Source organism: Daucus carota, chromosome 1, assembly GCF_001625215.2.
Source record: "Daucus carota subsp. sativus chromosome 1, DH1 v3.0, whole genome shotgun sequence".
Lineage (NCBI taxonomy): Eukaryota > Viridiplantae > Streptophyta > Magnoliopsida > Apiales > Apiaceae > Daucus > Daucus carota.
The window spans coordinates 33,083,579-33,105,422 of record NC_030381.2 but is presented as its reverse complement, the minus strand read 5'-3'; the positions used below and the strand labels follow the sequence as shown (position 1 = coordinate 33,105,422).

Here is a 21,844-nt window from a genome sequence, read left to right as displayed (position 1 = left end):
TCGTGTAGTAGTTCAAACGGGCTGAACCAAGTATGTTTCCGGTCTCATGAGTGATATTTTAATTAGCTCAAATTGACATATCTAGGGGATTCACAATATAATAATGGTAGTATCCGTGTATTTCATCTATGAGCAGTATTATTGAGACAGAATAATTGTTTTTAAGTCTTGAATTTCCTAGTCATATATAAATGTTTATTTCTTTCTTTGGGGTAAGGTCAATCACAAGAAATTTAAGTACTTGCTCAAATAGTTGTATCCACAGGGTGTCGAATCCTTATCTTGTTACTAAGGGTTACGGTTCCGGGTATCCACTGGACTACAATTTCAGGAACTATATGTATATTTGTTGCATCTGTATTTCATATACAGTATTTGGTGCTAATTGATGTAAGACAATAAGGAACCTAAGATTGTAAAATTTGACTGTGCACTGGTTTCATAAAAGATTATTTATCTAGGATTATGTTTTATTCTCATTTATGGTTATCCCAGAAAAAAATTTCTATTCTGACTCTGCAAGTATCCTCTATATGTATTTCAGATATTATTTCAACTTACAGAGTTGACCATTTTATTTCTTATTAAAGTTTGGAGTGTATTTTCTTTACTGATCAAAATATTATTTGATCCTTAGATTCCGACCTTGTTCCAAAAAAAAACCGTCATGGTTCAAGTATAGATGAAGAGGAGAAGCCTGCCCAGGGAAATCCTATAAAGAGCTTTCCTAAGAAATTAAGGAGTAGCTTAGTGCACCAGAAACAGGATACTGGCAGGTCAAATGCAATAAATCTAGTCCCACCAAAAGAAGCAGGCTGTGAACCAACCGGTAGGTCAAATGCAATAAATCTTAATTTTCGATATTTACATGACGTTTCTGTCAAGAACTCAAGATACAATGTAGTTTTATTGACTTATGGAGATGAATTTTTTAAAAGAAAACAAACTTTTCTCTGACTAGCCAGAAGCTTTTTGATAAAAAAGGACATAGATGTCTTGCAAACCTAAGACTCTCACATTCTTCCCTCTCGTTGCTAAGTCTAGACACTTTAAGCTATCAGTGTAATTGAACCGCTTGTTTAGTGTGTGTTCGCTGTTAAACTTGACATTTTCTAGGTATTTGTAAATTGTAAATGTTACTTTTGAATTTCTGACCTCTATTTCAGGTTTGCTGGTATTCTGCTCCTAATTTAGTATCCTTGCATCTTTCGAATCTAATAATTCTTAAGGTTGTACTTTCCTGTAAGTCCTATTTTGGTGTTAACCCAAGAATCAATTTCAAACATAGCATGTGCGCATGAGTATTTTAGCATATGTGTGTGATAGTTGTTAATGTTGTCTTGATAGTCCACAATCTTTTTTCCATATTCTTATACAAATATCCTCTTATTATACTGGGTTGCGAGTTCAAAATTTTGTGACTGTTCCGCTGTACAGAATATAATGTGATGAAATAAATTTTCTTCTCATTTTGTGTAGTAGTTCAAACAGGCTGAACCAAGTATGTTTGCAGTCTCGTGAGTGATTGTTTCATCAGTTTAAATTGACATATGTAAATGCATTATCTTCTCTTCTTTGCAGGACAGTTTACTCCAGGGGAATACTCGAACAGAGTTGAAAAATTCTTTGGGATGTCGATTAGAACCTTCAGAGGCTTATGCACACTTGTGAAGGAGCCTCTGTGCAATTCACCGAAATACAAATTTAACGATAACAGGGAATTAACCGTGGATGCTAAAGTGGCCATAGCTATGAGAAGGCTTAAATTGGGGAAGTCGCTGAACTCAATCGGTAACGAAATTGGGATGCACTCATTTACCGTGGATAAGGTCACACGGTCCTTTGTGGAGGCAGTAAATGGCCTTAGCCACCTCCATGGGCCTGGCGCTGCCACTAAAGAGGGAATGAGTGCTGAGACATTGGATAGTGCCGTTGAAGAGGGAATGAGTGTTGAGAAATTGGATAGGCTAAAGGAAGAATGGAAGGTTCTTACAACCGGAATGAAACCTGAGAAGCTTCGGAGTATGATCAAGGCCTGCTGCATCTTGCATAACATTGTCACTGATATGAATGATTAGAGGCATCGTGAGCTATCTCAGTCGCAAGGTCATCATCCGGACTTTATGACTCACAAATTTTAAAGATTAATTTTGTATTTGTTAGAAAGATTTGCACCATCTCTGCCAAATATTTATGTGGTTTCAACCTTTTTATTCGTATGTTGTGTGATTCTTTATTTTTGTGGTCAGTGATTTTTTGTTCATGAGTTTGTTTAGTATCTTTATTTTTGTGGTCAGTGATCTTTTGTTCATGAGTTTGTTTAGTATCTTTATTTTACATGCTCTTGTTCAGATGATTTGTTACGAAGATCAACTAGATTTTTATATTCTTTCGTAGAAAGAAGGTTTGTCTTTATTTATATTCTTTCGTAATAATGTTTTATATTATTAAAAGTTATTATTTTGAGAATGTATATATTTATATATTTTCGTAATAATGTTTTATATCATTAAAAATTATTATTTTAAGAATGTATAGAAATAATGAGACATCCTATAAATAGATTGTATAGATATATTATTAAATGATATTATTTTGAGAATGTATATAAATAATGAGACATCCTATAGACGTTGTAGAAATGAATTGGACGGAAGGAGTAAGTCTCCTCATTTGTTGTCATCTTTGGTTCCAGTGATTATAAGATGCAAATAGCTAAAAAATATTAAATAAAAAAAGTCCTCATATTTTTTAAAATAAATACTTTTTTCTATAAACACCTTCCAAAACTAAATTTTATTTATTAAAAAAATTAATTTTGTATTATACTCCTACATTTATCTTAAAATAAATTCCTAAATTTGTATGACAAAAAACAAGTTTCTAAATTTAATATGAAGAAATTTATTTAAATTTCAATCATAAATATTTTAATTATTTATTAATGCTCGTATCTTTTTTTTTTTTTGAAAGTAAATGCTCGTATCTTTAATCACCATCAACACGATAAAGAAGTCTTCCCCATTCTTCTCGTAGTGAATGTGAGGAAGAATAATTAAAATTAAATAAAGATTAATATCAGTTTTGGGATATTTATAAATATACCAACTCCTTATAAATTATTTACGAAATTTTTTTAATATACAATTTTTTTTCAAATCATTAATATACTTATATAAAGGAGAAGCGAGGGGCGTGTAGGTGGCGCCTCTCACATCGCTCTGTTCTATTTTTCTAATTTTCTGGAATTTTCGCAAGTTTCAGAATTTGATTTTGTTTCAGATTATTTATGGAATATAGCAGCTTGAAAGTTTTAATCTGATTTTGTTTCGGATTATTTAATTATGGAAAAGAGTAACACACACAAGTCTTTCTGCACTTATAAATACCCCTATAGGTTGTAGGGTTTTGGATCATCTAAACACAACATACTCTCTCTCAATACCACAACCCTACCTCTCTCTGGTGATAATTTTCTTGCTCGATTTCTAACTCGGTGGTGTCGTTTTTCTACAATGATAAGTGAAGGCTGTTTATACGGTATTAAAAAAATAAAGGTTGATTCAAGCAAAAGTAGTTATAGACCGTTATGTAGGATTCGACAAATCTAAACACGGGAGAAAAATATAGTCTTGACATGATATTGATGGATGATTATGTTTGTTGGTTATTCTTTTATAATATTTTCTTTTGTTCATCGGACATGTTTGTTGTTGTTAATTTTTTATATGATTTACATTGTACACGGAAAGATATTATTCATCATTATCTGTTTTCTCCGTTCAAGCAACTTTTAAGTGAAGACTGTTCATACAGTATTATTGTTACAAGTAAGGGTAGTTATAGACTGTTATTTCACGGATTTAAGTTAGATGTTTTTGTGCACAATCAATCGAAAAAAAATTGGAGGAAGGTGACAATGTAAGAACATGATTACTTTTTTAAAAAAACACAAATAAAATTAAGGTTCGTCGTGCTTTAAATTGTTAATTACGTGTAGAAATTTATTTTCATTTTTTTACCATGAATTATAGTCCAATTTTACAATTTTATATATTAGTATTAGCATTTTACACATATTAACATTGAATCATTAATATATTTTTTATAAGCCGCCGCAACGCGCGGTTTCTCAACTAGTTATTTTTAAAAGTACCACTTGCAACCCGCTTTTGCAACATCAGTTTGCAACTGTTGCAAATGAAGTTGCATAAGTTGCAAATGAAATTTCTCATTTGCAAATTTTGCAAATGGTGTTGCAAAACGAGATTGCAGAATTTGCAAGTCGTATTTGTTAAGCAAGTTGTAAATCAATTTCTCATTTGCAACTGTCGCAAAATGTTGTTGCAAATGAGGTTGCAGAAGTTGCAAGTCGTATTTTTATAAATAATTTATAATAAATGATATTTTTTGTATCAAAAAAATAAATAAATGAATTTTTAAAATATTGAAAGTTTGCAACAATATTTTTATAAAAAAATTTAAGAGGTTGGGCAATTATAAAACAAGCCATATAATCTTTTAGATTTTTGTTATTACTCGATTAAGAGAAAGAATATAAAAAAGTGTGCATAAAAATATTAGAGCCATGATTATAAATAAAAATCATGAATCACAACTTATCCATTGATTTATAAATTCGAGATTACTTAGGGGTGTATTCGATTGGAATTTTAAAAAATATATTTTTTTTCATTCATGAAATCTGCGTATATTCAATTGCGATTGTTTAAAATTCATTAAAAATTTTTGAATATTCGATTGTGATTTTAAATTATGCTATAAAATCTGATAATATTCAATTAGAATTTTAAATTATACTAAAAAATCCAATGATATTTAATCTGAACTGTTTAAAATTCATATGATATATAAATGGTATTGGATTTTTATGGATTTCATAAAATGATGGATTTTATGAGATTTTTCATTGAATTTTAAATTTTTTGAAATTCCATCAAAATTCATGAGATTTTGAAGTATTGTACTTAAATATTAAAGAATTTGTACCAATTCTACGACATTTTTTCAAAATTTGCGTAAAACAAAATTACATACAATACATTAAAATGTATAGATGAAAATCAGTCTATTAAAATTCGAATAAAATACACCTCAATTTATGAGGATTTTTTTTCAATAGATCATTGATTTAAAAAAAATAATCAGAATGTTATCCCCAAATAAGGAAAATCTGTTTCAAATATTAAACAGGATCTTCGTGAAGAACGCCGATACAGGGATTCAACCGTGAGAACACTCGTCTAACCTCAATCATCTTCTCCAAATCCCTGCTTATCTTCAAAACCGCTTTAGATATCAACGTTGTTGCCCTAACCTAGCTATTACGTAAGATGTTTTCACGGGTCACCGATGAGATCTCGTATGCGCGCCACCTGTTTGACAGAAGTCCCCAACCAGATACTTTAGATACTGATGATTAGAGGTTTTGGGTCTGATTTGTTTGTTCAGACGGCGTTGATTGAAAATGGGAGATACTCTGGACTTGTAATTGTAAACCCCAGATGTGAATCGGCAAAGCATTTACAGAAACTCAGGGAGAGTAGGTACTAGGTAATGGATGGAGAAATTTATATATTCACTTGTGTAATTACTATGTAAACAAAGTTGAAGCCTCAGCAAGAAAAGCAGAACTTTGGTATCATTGTCTGAAATTCTCCAAGTTCTTGCTTTAGAACACATATACTTTTTATATACCTTTGTGTTCCAACAAACTTTAAAGTCGCAAACTTTAGAGTTATTCTCCGGTGGTAAGGAAAAACAATCATCATTCCTCGAACCACTTTTTTTTATCTCTTTCTAATTTGAAGTTTTTAAGAACTTTGATTTAAGAGAATGGAAAGCAGTGAAGCAAATATTGGAGAATTCCCTGATGTGAATTACGTTATTTGGTTTGCTGAATTCGTGAAGAGGATTTCTGGTATGTTAATCTTTAAATTCTCATGTATATAAAGTTCTGATTTGGTGGTGCTCAACTGTTCCTGTCGATTTCGTTATGTTTTGGTATGTGCTACCTGTTGTTTTTGCAAAGTAATTTTATGTATGCTTGTTCATCTGTGTTTGATGAAATTATAATTCGGGACTGGTTGGTTTGTATTTTGATTTACTAAAAATGAGTGTAGATAGGGAATGATTAAATCCCCAATCTATAGTGTCAGAATCTTATTTGACCCATAATTTAATTTTCGCTTCGTACAAATGAAGATATAAACATTCAACTTTTAAATCCGGGAGTCATGTAATCTATTTAAACAGTGCTATTGGGATTACAGTTATGAGATTTGCAAAGAGTTGAGGAACTTGATGCGATTCCTATGTGGCTTTTGTGGATATTTTAGTTTCTTTGTTTGTGCTCCGTAATACGGGAAATAAACTAGTTATTGGGCATACATAGAAGAAAATGTGAGGTAAATCCAAAATATACCGAGTAGTTTTCAACAACTACATAGGAACTACATAGGAATCACATCAACTTCCTCAACTCTTTGCAAATCTTAGGACTCTAATCACATCAGCACAATTTAAATACATTACATGACTCCCATAATTAAAATTTAAATGTTTATATCTTCATTGTGCTAAGCGACAATTAAATTTTAGGCCAAATAAGCCTCCGAACCACGGATTGAGGATTTATTCATTCTCTATCTAAAGTAATTTTCAGTAAATTAAAACACAAATCAACTAGTCACAAATTAAAATTTCATTAAACACAGATGAACAAGCAAAGATAAAATTACTTCGGAAAAGAAAAGGTAATACATACCAAACCATAACGAAATCGACAAGAACAGTCACCACTTAATGAGAACTTAATATACATGAAGATATACATACCAACAATCCTCTTCACGAATTCAGCAAACCAAATAACGTAATTCGGAGGGAATTTGCCACAATTAGCTTCACTTCTTTCCACTCTCTTAAAGTAAATTTCTTAAAAACTTAAAATTAAAAGGATATAAAAAGAAAGTGCTTTGAGGAATGGAGATTGATTTTCCTTACCACCGTACAATAACTCTAAAGTTTGCGACTTTAAAGTTTGTTGGAACACAAAAGTTTATAAAGAGTGAGATGGATGGGTCTAGGGTGACTTTCTGTTGTTATTTGGATTTGCCTCATATTTTCTTTTATGTATGCCTCAATGCCAAAATCTGAACTACTTTCTTTCCCGTAGTGTCACGGAGAAAGTTTGCTACTGCCACCTGACTAAGTTAGGTATGTTATATCAATGCCTTTATGAGCACAACTTATAACTAATACTGCATCGGGATTGATACCTCTTTTGGATCAACTTATAGTGGGTTGTTGAATGATGTAGTATATTAGGATTGGACTGTAATGAATTTTGTCAGAGCTCGACCCTGCCAAAAGTGCTTCACAAAATTTCTTCAGCTTTTGGGCCCCACGAGGACGTCAAACTAATTGTGTGGAAAAACTGTAACATCCTACTGTGGTAAGTTTGGACGCCTTTATAAACGTTTTAGCAAAGTCGCTAGCTTTTTTGGATTGCTCTGTGGTGAGTTGTTGAACCATTTGCTTCTCGTAGGATTAGGGTGTTATACAATTGATATATTATATAATTATATAATTTTATTATAATTACGCACACACACAAAGATACACACACACACACACATATATATGTATCTCTTCAAGTTGAGTGAAAAATTATTTAAGTTAACTAATTAAATGTATTGACCTTCGTAAGCTACTACATTAATATAATAGACCTATCTGACTATACAATATACATATAAATTTATGAGAAAAAATCTAATTTATTAGAAGACATAATTTAATAAAAACCTAAAATAGATAAAGCCATTAATTTGGTATGCGACACAAAAGAAAAATTGACACGAAAAATAAGGAAAACGATTACCATTTCGATATACGAATACGAAAGTACCCGATCATAAAATGGACCATTAGAAATATCCCTTTATATTTTGACGTGTTCGGGTCAAAACTCTCAGGTGCATTATATGCTTTAGGCAATGCACCTGAGAGTTCTGACCTGAACACGTTTTACGATCGTATACTTTCGTATTCGTATAACAAAATGGTGAATCGATATCCATATTTTTCGTGTCATTTGTTTTCTGTTGTATACCAAATTGGCAGATCTATGTATTTGAGGTTATTATTATAATCATATCTTATAATAAATTGGATTTTTGTCATAATTTTATATGTCTCGACGTAGTCAAGTAGGTCTATTATATTAAAGTTATAGCTTATGAAGATTTATACATCGTACCATTTAATTTAAATAATTTTTCAATCAACTTGAATATATATAAAGAAATACATACTTATAATTATAACAAAATTCTATACTGCATTCAATGTGTGACACCCCAAGCCAAAGTGAAGGAGATGGTTCAACAACTCACCACAGACCAAACCAAAAGAGCTAACGACTTTTCTACAACATTTATAAATGCGTCCACACTTACATACTATGAAATGTTACAGTTTTTCCACATTATATAAGTTTGACGTCCTCGTCGAGCCCAAAAACTAAAGAAATCCTTTTAAGGCACTTTTGGCAGGGTCGACCTCAGACAAAATTTGTTACAGTCCAAGCCAAACATACTACGTCAATCAACAACCAACTATAAGTTGATACAAAAGAGTTATCAATTCCGATACAATATTAGTTGTAAGTTTGTGCTGATAAAGGCATTGATATAACTTAGTGACGTGGGATGTTGAAAATTTTTTCCGTGACACCACTTTATATAGTATGTTTTAAGATAGCTGTAACCACATGTTCAAGTAAATGCTTAGTCATCATCCACTAACTCATCTTTTTGTGAATGCAAATACATATCAAATAATCATACTCAAATTTCTTAAATGCGCGTAAAATTGATTAGCTCATGCTTTATGGGATGGAGTGAGTATATTTTAGTTACTTTATTTTACTTTATATATGAGCTACAGCTTTGAAATAAAATTTATATTATGCCCAATTACAATTTTCTAAGGATAAATTTGTATATATGAAGCCCACCTCCAGTATTCACAAACATACTCCTACTCTTACTATTCTATTTCTTTTAACCTCCATCAACACGCTGACTTCACCCAAGACCCATCCATCTCACTCTTTATAAACTTTTGTGTTCCAACAAACTTTAAAGTCGCAAACTTTAGAGTTATTGTACGGTGGTAAGGAAAATCAATCTCCATCTCAAACCACTTTCTTTATATCTCCTTTAATTTTAAGTTTTTAAGAACTTTGCTTCAAGAGAATGGAAAGAAATGAAGCTAATTGTGGCAAATTTCCTTTGAATTACGTTATTTGGTTTGCCGAATTCGTGAAGAGGATTGCTGGTATGTAAATCTTTAAAATTTCATGGATTTTAAGTTGTTCTCATTCAGTGGTGATGAACTGTTCTTGTCGATTTCATTATAGTTTGGTATGTGCTACCCTTTTTTTTTCTGAAGTAATTTTATGTTTGCTTGTTCATCTGTGTTTGATGAAATTTTAATTTGTGACTAGTTGATTTTTCTTTTGATTTATTGAAAATTACTTTAGATAGAGAAGGAATAAATCCTCAATCTGTGGTTCGGAGTCTTATTTGACCTAGAATTTAATTGTCGCTTAGTACAATGAAGATGATAAACATTTAACTTTTAATTCTGGGAGTTATGTAATGTGCATATAAATTTTTTTGATGGGATTAGAGTCCTTAGATTTGCAAGGAGTTGAGGAAGTTGATGTGATTCGTATGTAGTTCTTGTGGATATTTTAGTTTCTTTGTTTATACTCTGTAATATGGGAAAGAAAGCAATTCAGATTTTGGCATTGGGGCATACATAGAAGAAAATATGAGGTAAATCCAAATTATACCGAGTATAATCATCTTCTGGTTATGTGAATTATAAATCACCAGTGAATTCAGGACTAGCTTTTTTTTCCAAAGTAGCAAGGGATTGATTTTAGGTAAGTACATTTAAAATATTTCTATTTCCAGTTCCACAAGGTCAAACTAGTAATTAAGGTCAAACTGCTTCCAGTTGTCTTAGTCTTTGGAACAATATGTAATCTGTTGTTTTCGAATATGTTGTTATGTACTTAGTTCTTGTAAGGGTTTGTTTTCCTAGGAGCTTGTAACTAGCTATGAATACTAAAAGTATCCACCTATAATCAGTTCATATTGATTCAGATTTGATATGAAAGCTGTAGCATTCTTTGCAGATTGGAACCTTACTGAATGTGATATATCCCTGTGTGTTAATCACCAGCAGTTTACTGATCTTCATTTTTGACATTCTAGCTTCATTTTGTTTATACAGTTTACAGGTCGATATGTGTATGTATACTGAAATGAATGGACTAGTATGGTGTTATGCATTAATCTAATATGTTCAAGTTTTCAGCATGATAAACACATTATGGCAGTGTCTTAGTCGTATTTATAAAAATGCATTTTCTTCTCTTCTTTGCAGGACATTTTCCTCTCTCGGAAGACTCGACTAGAGTCGAAGAATACTGCGGGATCTCAATGAGAACCTTCAGATACTTGTGCTCTCTTGTGATGGAGCCAATGTCCAATTCACACACATACAAATTTAACGATAACAGAGAATTGACTGTGGTTGATAAAGTAGCCATAGCGTTGAGAAGGCTAAAATTTGGCAAGTCACTGAACTCAATCAGTAAGGAAATTGGTACGCACTCTTTTACTGCTGATAAGGTTACAAGGTCCTTTGTGGAGGCCTTGGTAGAAAATGGCCTTCGCCACCTCCATGGGACAGCCACTGCTACTGAGGAAAGAATGACTGCTGAGACAATGGATAGGCGGCTAAAGGAAGAATGGAAGGTTCTTACACTTGTAATGAAAGCTGAGAAGCGTCAAAGTATTAGCACAGCTTGCCGCATCTTGCATAACATTGTCATTGAGATGAATGATGAGAGGCATGGTTAGCTATCTCTGTCACAAGGTCATCATCCAGGCTTTATGACTCACAAATTTTAAAGATTAGTTTTGTAATTGTTAGAAAGTTTTGAATCATCTCTTCTGAATATTTCTTTGGTTTCCGCTTTTTTATTTGTATTTTGTGTGATTATTATTTGTGGTCATTAATATTTAGTTCATGAGTTTGTTTAGTATTTTTGTTTTACATGTGTACTCTTTCATATGAATATCCGTGATATTAGAAAAGAACACCTTTGCTAATGTACTAGTTATAACATGGGAATATTGATAGAAAGAAATGAGGAAACTTTTGGGCGCTTCAATTAGATGATGAAACTTTATGGGTAGATGATATAGATCAATTCGACGAGATTGATTAACAAGCAATGCGGCTGAAACCATAGTGTGTAGCAATGTTGAAAGAAAATTACTTTGAAAAAGCTAAAGAAGCAGCTTTCTGGTCCATAAGCCATGATCAGCTTTATTGTGTGCTGAATTATATGCACATACAAACACCCAATTGATTTGAAAATTTGACTTTAGACCCGATCCGCTGCTCACTGAATAATTAGTGCAGAAGCTTTTTGCAGCAAATACACACACTTGTTCCCAGGTTAGAGCTCTTTATTCTGCTCTGTTTCTCATATATTTTGCAACTCTATATGCACATATACATACATGTATACACACAGTTGCTTATAACCCTGAAAAGTTTATGTATGTGTAATGCCAATCAGTTGTGTGCTTAGCTTTTGCTTGTTTACAATTGCCCAATAAGAGTTATGCTCAAAAAAGAATCTTGGGTGTCATTTTGTCAAAAAGGTTCAATCTTTGTATAAAAATCCAATCTTTACATATTGTAGTTCAATTGGGGATGATGGAAATGTTGGTAATTCTGATTATAAGAATGGGTCATTCCCTGAAACAGATTGGGAAAGTTTGCTTGAACCATGTGACATTAAACAGCTTCGAAAGTCCCTTAATCGACTTACACCGTATCAGCTTAATAAGTTGCTTCAACTCCCCCTTGATGTCCCTACTTCTGTGGATTTTTTCTGTAAGGCGGGTACTCAAATGGGGTATACTCATACATTCAATGTGTATTGTACTTTGATTAATAAACCTGGAGCGGCCGGGGAGTTTAAGTTGATTGATGGATTGTTGCTGCGAATGAAAGATGAAGGGGTATTTATTCAGGAGTCACTTTTTATTTCTAAAATGAGGCATTATGGTAGAGCTGGTTTACCTGGTCAATCGACGCGGTTACTTTTTGATATGAGGGATGTTTTTAGTTGTGAATATAGTTTTAGGTCTTATAATGTTGTTCTGGATATTTTGGTTGCTGGGGATTGCTCGGCTGTTGCACCGAATATTTTTTATGAGATGTTGCACAAGGGGATTTCTCCAACTGTTTTCACGTTCGGTGTGGTGATGATGAAAGCGCTTTGTATGGTTAATGAGGTGGATTCTGCATGTTCACTTTTAAGAGATATGACAAAACATGGGTGTGTGCCGAATTCAGTTATTTACCAGACACTTATACATGCGCTTTGTAAGGTGAACAGAATAAATGACGTGATAAGATATTTGGAGGAAATGTTTCTGATGGGTTGCACACCTGATGTTGATACTTTTAATGATGTTATTCATGGTCTTTGCCGTGCTAAGAGGATACCTGAAGGTGCTAAATTGGTCGATAGAATGCTTCTCGGAGGCTTCACTCCTAGCAAGTTTACTTATGGAATTTTAATGGATGGATTATGCCGAACTGGTCAAGTTGATAAAGCTAGAGCTTTGCTGGACAGAGTGCCTGAGCCTAATGTTGTTTTGTTCAATACTTTGATTAATGGTCATGTGGTCAATGGACAGTTTGATGATGCCAATGCTGTTTTGAGGCAGAGGATGCCCGCTGTTGGTTGCAATCCAGATATCTATACATATAACATAATCATCCGTGGTCTATGTTCGAGAAAATCTTTTTCTTAATTAGCACGAAATTTGATGAAAGAGATGGAAATTATGGGTTGCAAGCCCAACCTAATAACATACACGAGTTTGATCAACGGGTTCTGCAAGGTCGGCAGATTGAAGGAAGCAGAAGAAGCTGTCCGTGAAATGTCAGCATTGGGGATTTGCTTAAACACTGTTGGATACAACTGCCTGATACATGCTTTAGCTAAGGATGAGAAGGTTAAGGAGGCTCTGGAACTATACGCTGACATGGTAAACGGAGGATGTAAACCAGATATGTTCACTTTCAATTCTCTGATATGTGGGCTCTGTAGGGTTGATCAGATAGAAGATGCTCCTAAACTAGTGCCATTTCCAATTATATTGCTCCTAAACTTACGTATTCTGCATACACATGGATAACCTAAGCAGATTTCTCATAGTGAAGTACTCGCTCCGTCCCAATTTATGTGAACTGGTTTGACTTTCACGGAGATTAAGAAAAAGGTAGTAAATGTAGTTGAAAAGTGAGTAAAGTGATGGGACCCATCAATATTTAATAATAGATTTGAGATAGTGGAGGAAAGTAGTGGGTGTAATAGTGTTTATTTAATAAAAAGAGAGTATAAAATATAGAGGTAGTGGGTGTAATAGTGAAAAATAGTGTTCAAAAATAGTAAGTATTGTAGATTCATTGGACGTCTCAAAAAGGAAATGAGGTCACATAAAATGGGATGGAGGGAGTAATAGATAAGCTTCAAATTCTAAAATTAAGCTCCAAATATGCATTACATAACTGGAACTTAACTGGTAATATGTGACTACAACTCAATTAGAAATAATACTAGCAATTTCTAACCACTGCTTCATATGTAAATCCTTATAGACACTTTAACAAACACATAGAACACATACATTGAAAATCCATATAAAGACAAATATATATAAATCAAATTGCAATTCTTCAAAAGAATGTAAAACTTACATTATAATCCATTATAACAATTGAATTCTCTTTATATCAGCGGAATGGAGAAGTCCGATCCGCGAAAAATTATAACGGATGGCAAAAAAAAAAAATTGAATCTAACGATTCTGATTCTGTGTGTTGGTTAAGGCTTATATGGCATACGGGGGCTATGGAACAAAACCCATATATAAAACTTATAGACGCTACTTTAGTTCGTGAGGCGTCTTATGCTTATATATATAACGGTAAAACGCCAACTCGTCTAGTGTTTTTATCCTTTATATTGTATTATTTATTTTTTGTTTAATAAAAGAAGAAAAGAAAAAAGCCGTAAACACACGCAATAGCGTTTACCCTTTACTTAAAACGCTATTTTAAAAATGGGGATAATATATTCATACGTCCCTAAACTAATCCACTTTTATTCGATAGGTCCCTAAACAAAAGATTCCTCAAACCGGGTCATTAAACTTTTCCAAACGCTGGAATCTAGTCCTTCCGTTAAGTAGATACTAACAGAGTTAGAATCTTGTTGATGTGGTGACACATCACCCGCTGAATCATGCTGACATGGCGACACATCACCAGCTGATTTGTACCTACATTAAAAAAAGAAAAATGAAATTAAAATGGAACTAAAGTTAAAAGGATGATATAAAAAAACTCCTTCCTCCATCTCTCCTCTCTCCCTCATCTCCCTCACTGGCCTGGCCGGAGAAATTTCCGGCGACCTCCCTCGTTGCTCTCTCTATCCTGTACACACACCTCACCTCCTCAATCTCCTCCCCGCACCAAGCTCACCACCGCCGCCTATCTCTCTCCCCTTCTGCCGCCGTGAGTCTCCGTCGCCGACGCGAGACTCCGGCCTCCTCCCCACATTTTCATGCCCTTTCCTTTCACACACAGCCAATCAACCACAATTAATTTACAAATTAAAAACCCCAATTTCTACTTATAAACCCTAACCCCGTTTTTGTTTTACAAATTATGGGAAAACAAGTTTTTGTATACATAAGAAAGGTGTGTGTATTGATAACCAAAACTTCAGTTCAGTAGAAGGGGGAAAAAAGCTATCTCTCTCTGTGCTCATCAAGTTATCTCAGACTCCTTGCCCTTTCAAAAAGTATGATGGGAGTGATGGGAGTGAAGATTACCATAACATTTTCTGTTTTAAGTAAGAATGAACTTGAGTTGATGTGCTTTACTAATAGTACAATTTCATTGTTTTAATGTCTGTAAGAATCAGCAAGTGAATTTCATTGTTTTAATGTCTGTAAGAATCAGCAGGTGAATTTCGCCATATCCCTTTAAAAATGTCTTCACATGTCAATTGGGGCCACTTTTTCAAATTTTGTTATACATGGCATTAAACTCAAAAATTCAGTTATGGCCTTTTTTCATTTAATTTGGATTGTTTAAAATTCAAATGATATACAAATGCTATTGGATTTTTATGAATTTCATAAAATTATATATTTTGTGAGATTTTTGAGTGAATTTTAATTATTTTGAAATACCACCAAAATCCATTAAAATTTGAAATATTATACTTAAATCTTAAAAAAAATATATCAGCATTTTTTCAAAAATTCGCGTAAATCAAAATTACATACAATCCTTTAAAATCAGTCCATTAAAATACGATAGAATACACCTCAGTTTATGAGAATTTTTTCAATAGATCATTGATTTAAAAAAAAATAAAAAATCAGAATGTTAACCCCAAATAACGAAAATATGTTTCAAATATTAAACGGGATCTTCGTGAAGAACGCCGATACATTCAACCCTGAGAACACTCATCTAACCGCAATCATCTTCTCCAAATCTCTGCTTATCCTCTAAACCACTTTAGATGTTACCCTAACCCAGCTACCTGATGAGATCTCACGGGTCACTGATGAGATCTCGTATGCCCGCCACCTGTTTGACACAAGTCCCCAACCAGATACTTTAGATACTGATGATTAGAGGTTTTGGGTCTGATTTGTTTGTTCATACGGCGTTGATTGAAATGTACGGGAGATACTCTGGACTCGTAATTCTAAACCCCAGATGTGAATCGGCAAAGCATTTACAGAAACTCATGGAGTACTAGGTGATGGATGGAGAAATTTATATATTCACTTATGTAATTATTATGTAAACAAAGTTGAAGCCTCAGCAAGAAAAGCAGAACTTTTGTATCATTGTCTGAAATTCTCTAAGTTCTTGCTTTAGAACACATATACATTTTATATACTTTTGTTCCAACAAACTTTAAAGTCGCAAACTTTAGAGTTATTGTCCAGTGGTAAGGAAAAACAATCTTCATTCCTCGAACCACTTTCTTTTTATCTCTTTCTAATTTGAAGTTTTTAAGAACTTTGCTTTAAGAGAGAAAGCAGTGAAGCAAATATTGGAGAATTCCCTGATGTGAATTACATTATTTGGTATGCCCAATACGTGAAGAGGATTGCTGGTATGTAAATCTTCAAATTCTCATGTATATTAAGTTCTGATTTGGTGGTGCTGAACTGTTCTTGTCGATTTCGTTATGGTTTGGTATGTGCTACCTGTTGTTTTTGCAAAGTAATTTTATGTTTGCTTGTTCATCTGTGTTTGATGAAATTATAATTCGGAACTAGTTGGTTTGTATTTTGATTTACTAAAGATGAGTGTAGACGGGGAATGATTTAAGTAGTTCGTGGGCATGCATAGAAGAAAATATGAGGTAAATCCAAAATATACCGAGTAGTAATCATCACTGGTGATTTACAAATCATATAATCAGAAGATGATTATACTCACTATAGTTTGAATTAAACTCATTTTCTTTCTCTATGTATGCCGCAATGCCAATATCTGAACCCACCCCCACCCCCACCCCCACCCCCACCATTAAAGAGTATAATCAAAGAAACTAAGATATTCACAAGAACTACATAGGAATCACATCAACTTTCTTAAATCCTTGCAAATCTTAGGACTCTAATCCCATCAGCACAATTTAAATACATTACATGACTCCCATAATTAAAATTTAAATGTTCATATCTTCATTGTACTAAACGACAATTAAATTTTAGGCCAAATAAGACTCCGAACCACAGATTGAGGATTTATTCATTTTCTATTTAAAGTAATTTTCGATAAATCAAAAGACAAATCAACTAGTCACAAATTAAAATTTCATTAAACACAGATGAACAAGCGAAGATAAAATGACTTCGAAAAAGAAAAGGTAATACATACTAAACCATAACGAAATCGACAAGAACAATTTATCACCACTTAATGAGAACAACTTAGTATACATGAAAATTGGAAGATTTACATACCAACAATCCTCTTCACGAATTCGGCAAACCAAATAACATAATTCAGAGGGAATTTGCCACAATCGGTTTCACTTCTTTCCACTCTCTTAAAGTAAAGTTATTAAAAACTTAAAATCAAAAGGATATAAAAAGAAAGTGGTTTGAAGAATAGAGATTAATTTTCCTTACCACCGTATAATAACTCTAAAGTTTGCGACTTTAAAGTTTGTTGGAACACAAAAGTATATAAAGAGTGAGATGGATGGATTTGGGGTAACATCAACGTGTTGACGGAGGTTAAAGAAAATAGAATAGTAAAAGTAGGAGTATGTTTGTGAATACTGGGGGTGGGCTTCATATATACAAATTTATCCTTAGGAAATTGTAATTGAGTATAAAATAAATGTTATTTTAAAGTTGTAGCTCATATATAAAGCATGGGCTAATCAATTTTACACACATTTAAGAACTTTGAGTATCACTATTTGATATGTATTTGCATTCACAAAAAGATGAGTTAGTGGATGATGACTAAGCAGTTATAAGTACATGTTCAGGTAAATGCTTAGTCATCATCCACTAACTCATTTTTTTGTGAATGCAAATGCATATCAAATAGTCATACTCAAATTTCTTAAATGTGCGTAAAATTGATTACCTCATGTTTTATGGGATGGAGTGAGTATATTTTAATTACTTTATTTTACTTCATATATGAGCTACAACTTTGAAATAAAATTTATTTTATGCCCAATTACAATTTCCTTAGGATAAATTTGTATATATGAAGCCGACCCCCAGTATTCACAAACATACTCCTTATACTATTCTATTTCTTTTAACCTCCATCAACACGTTGACGTCATCCCAGACCCATCCATCTCACTCTTTATATACTTTTGTGTTCCAACAAACTTTAAAGTCGCAAACTTTAGAGTTATTGTACGGTGGCAAGGAAAATCAATCTCCATTCCTCAAACCACAAAAGAATGGAAAGAAGTGAAGCTAATTGTGGCAAATTCCCTTTAAATTACGTTATATGGTTTGCCGAATTCGTGAAGAGGATTGCTGGTATGTAAATCTTCAAATTCTTAAGTTCTCATTTGGTGGTGATGAATTGTTCTTGTTGATTTCGTTATGGTTTGGTATGTACTACCTTTTTTTCCCGAATTTATTTTTTGTTTGCTTGTTCATCTGCGTTTGATGAATTCTAATTTGTGACCAGTTGATTTGTCTTTTGATTTATTGAAAATCACTTCAGATAGAGAATGAATAAATCCTCAGTCTGTAGTTCGGAGTCTTATTTGACCTAGAATTTAATTGTCGCTTAGTACAATGAAGATATAAACATTTAAATTTTAATTCTGGGAGTTATGTAATGTGTATATAAATTTTGCTGATGGGATTAGAGTCATGAGATTTGCAAGGAGTTGAGGAAGGTGATGTGATTTGTATGTAGTTGTGGATATTTTAGTTTCTTTGTTTATACTCTATAATATGGGAAAGAAAGCATTTCAGATTTTGACATTGGTGCATACATAGAAGAAAATATGAGGTAAATCCAAACTATACCGAGTATAATCATCTTCTGATTATATGATCTATAAGTCACCAGTGAGAATTCAGGACTAGCTTTTTTTCCAAAGTAGCAAGGGATTGATTTTAGGCAAGTCGCTATTCAAAATACTTCTATTTCCAGTTCCACAAGGTCAAACTAGTAATTAAGGTCAAACTGCTTCCAGTTGTCTTAGTCTTTGGAACAATATCTAATCTGTTGTTTTCGAATATGTTGTTATTTACTTAGTTCTTGTAAGGGTTTGTTTAGTCAAACAGCTATATTATGGTAGATATAATGTTTTCCTGGGAGCTTGTAACTTGCTATGAATACCGAAAGTATCCACTTATAATCAGTTCATATTGATTCTGATTTGATATGAAAGCTGTAGCATTCTTTGCAGATTGGAACCTTACTGAAAGCGATATATCCCTGTGTGTTAATCACAAGCAGTTTACTGATTTACATTTTTGACATTCTAGCTTCATTTTGTTTATACAGTTTACAGGTCGATGTGTGTATGTATAGTGTATACTGAAATGAATGGAATAGTATGGTGTTATGCATTAATCTAATATGTTCAAGTTTTAAGCCTGATAAACACATTATGGCAGTGTCTTAGTCGTATGTATAAAAATGCATTTTCTTCTCTTCTTTGCAGGACATTTTCCTCTCGTGGAAGACTCAACCAGAGTCGAAGTATACTGCGGGATCTCAATGAGAACCTTCAGATACTTATGCTCTCTTGTGATGGAGCCTATGTCAAATTCACAAATATTTAAATTTAACGATAACAGGGAATTAACTGTGGTTGATAAAGTAGCCATAGCTATGAGAAGCCTAAAATTGGGCAAGTTGCTGAATTCAATTGGTGGTGAAATTGGGACGCACTCATTTACCGCTGCTAAGGTCACATGGTCCTTTGTGGAGGTCTTGGCAGAAAATGGCCATCGCCACCTCCGTGGGCCTGCTTCTGCCCCTGAAGAGGGAATGAGTGCTGAGACATTTAATAGGCTAAAGAAAGAATGGAAGGTTCTTACAACTGTAATGAAACCTGAAACGCTTCGATGTATGACCAAGGCCTGCTGCATCTTGCATAACATTGTCATCAACATGAATGATGAGAGGCAACGTGAGCTATCTCTGTCGGAAGGTCATCATCCAGGCTTTTTGCATCACAGATTTTAAAGATTAGTTTTGTAATTGTTAGAAAGCTTTGAAATGACTCTTCCAAATATTTCTTTGGTTTCCTCTTTTTTTACGTGGTTGTGTAATTATTTGTTTTTGTGGTCACTAATATTTAGTTGATGAGTTTGTTTAGTATCTTTATTATACATGTATACTCTTTTATATGCATATCTGAGATATTAGAAAAGGACGCCTTTGCTAATGTACTAGTTACGCAAACTGATGATCCGAACATGCCTGTGCTTACGTTCAGAATGTGGGTTCTTGGTATACTTTATTGTTTGTGAACCAGTTTTTCTAGTACATATCAAAGCCTCTCATTATGAGTTCCATATGTGCTCAGATTGTGTTCTCTACGTAGAATTCTACGTAGAATGAATATAATTCTACGTAGAATTCTGTTCTCTGTCGTAGCATTTGTTTTTTAAATAGAAGCTTGCTATTATTCTGATACTTTAATACCCTACAAAACTTGATTAGATTCTGAAATACAACACATTATTATAACAATTAGACAATAATATTAAGCTGATATATAGAGACAGTTTGCTAAAATGTGATCATCAAAATTTGAGATTTATGATAAGTTGACCTGTTTTTCATATTTGAATTATATATACTTTTATTTGGATCATGTATTCTGCAAGCCCGTCTATGGACTTTTTTAAGCTGTTCTTGGTTTGCGTTTGTGGTCTTTTTAAACCAGTTGGGGGATTACTATTTATAGGTCCGTCATCCATTTAAGCTCGGGGTCTACATATCCCAAACTCTTATCATAAACTCAGACCAAAATTAAAAGTCATCTTAAGAGTCCAAGGCATCCTCTTCTTATAATCTATTGCTATGTTATTGTTGATGAGTCGAAGTCATCTTAAGAGTTTAAGGCATGCACTTCTTGTAACCTATTGCTATGTTATTATTGACGACTCGATGGTTCAAGAAAGATCCGTCATGATAGTGACGTGGAAGGTTATTGCTATTTTTTATTTAATGAAGTTGTGTTCATGTAGTTATAATCATGTTAATATCTTCAATTTCCTCCTTTTTCTTAAATTAGATATTTAATAATTTCATGAGAATTCATTAATAACATTGAAAAGAGATTTTGTAAGATATTTTCAATGATGAGCTAGTATTATTCAAAAAATTGAATAAAGTTGTTTTAACTAGGGAAGAGCAAACCTCAGTTCGGTTCGGTTTGGGTAAAACCGAAACCGAAAGTCCTCGGTTTTAAAAGTTGAAACCGCAACCGTAATTGAACTGTCATTTTCGATTTCGGTTTTAAAACTCCGGTTCGGTCAGTTCGTTTTCAGTTTTAAACCGCAAAAAATAAAATCAAGAAACATACTTCCAGTTTGATAAATAAATTGGTTAACTTGATTAATGTTAATGAGAAATTTTAAATTTAAATTTAGACAATTGCTCGAATAAAGAACTATTTAGGTATGTTTAATTGTATCCAACAAAACGAAAATATAAACAAAAACCTAATCATATAAAGTAACTTAATAATATCATGCTTGTGACTCATATGTTTGTGCTTATTCACTCAGAATATAACAATCATACTTATATGTTTAAACTTATGAGGTTTATACTCACTTCCCCACTAGCTACTGTTACACTACTCCGCGACATACGATTAACATATTGATAACCCATAATACACTATGACATTAATTTGGTTTATATATTTATCTTATAAAATTATATTATATAAATAAATAATATTTAATAATATTTATTTATATAATCGGTTTGGTTAGATTTTATTTGGCTCGGTTTTCACTTAAAACTGGAACATCATCCGTTAGATTCGGTTCGGTTTTAAAATTTTTAGTTTCGGCTCGGCTCGATTTTATGCAGTTCGATTTTTGTCAGGTTTTTTTTTTTTTATTTCTGAGTTCGATTTCGGTTTGAATTCAAG

At 32.9% G+C, this 21,844-nt stretch overlaps 3 protein-coding genes across 15 annotated transcripts in view; all 3 read left to right on the top strand.

Annotated features, from left to right (window-relative positions):
* The window catches only part of LOC108202756 (pentatricopeptide repeat-containing protein At5g64320, mitochondrial-like), a 30,793-nt gene extending 16,887 nt beyond the window's left edge, over positions 1–13,906 (top strand). For 2 of the 11 annotated variants that reach the window (XM_064080440.1, XM_064080446.1), the window contains exons 3-4: positions 7,343–7,477; positions 10,486–13,906. In XM_064080440.1, coding sequence (XP_063936510.1) covers positions 12,030–12,941 — 912 coding nt within the window. In that variant the 5' untranslated portion in view covers positions 7,343–7,477; positions 10,486–12,029 and the 3' untranslated portion in view covers positions 12,942–13,906. The other 9 variants (XM_064080443.1, XM_064080449.1, XM_064080436.1 and 6 more) reach the window with 9 other exon arrangements.
* The window catches only part of LOC108202719 (uncharacterized), a 77,261-nt gene that overhangs the window by 41,728 nt on the left and 13,689 nt on the right, over positions 1–21,844 (top strand). Inside the window, exon 12 of one of the 2 annotated variants that reach the window (XM_064080411.1) lies at positions 1,582–2,263. The exons of the other annotated variant lie outside the window; for it this stretch is intronic. Coding sequence (XP_063936481.1) covers positions 1,582–2,078 — 497 coding nt within the window. The 3' untranslated portion in view covers positions 2,079–2,263. Of the gene's footprint in view, positions 1–1,581; positions 2,264–21,844 lie in introns of those variants that run through there. 2 annotated transcript variants of the gene reach the window in all.
* LOC108193237 (protein ANTAGONIST OF LIKE HETEROCHROMATIN PROTEIN 1-like) lies at positions 6,031–20,063 on the top strand. Of its 2 annotated transcripts, XM_064080467.1 has the most exons (3): positions 6,031–6,428; positions 16,589–18,245; positions 19,391–20,063. In XM_064080467.1, the coding sequence occupies exons 2-3, from the start codon at positions 18,164–18,166 to the stop codon at positions 19,915–19,917; spliced, it is 609 nt and encodes a 202-aa protein (XP_063936537.1). In that variant the 5' UTR covers positions 6,031–6,428; positions 16,589–18,163; the 3' UTR covers positions 19,918–20,063. The 2 variants fall into 2 exon arrangements, 1 of the variants encoding a protein (XP_063936537.1); XR_010284848.1 differs by lacking the exons at positions 6,031–6,428; positions 16,589–18,245 and adding an exon at positions 15,567–16,336.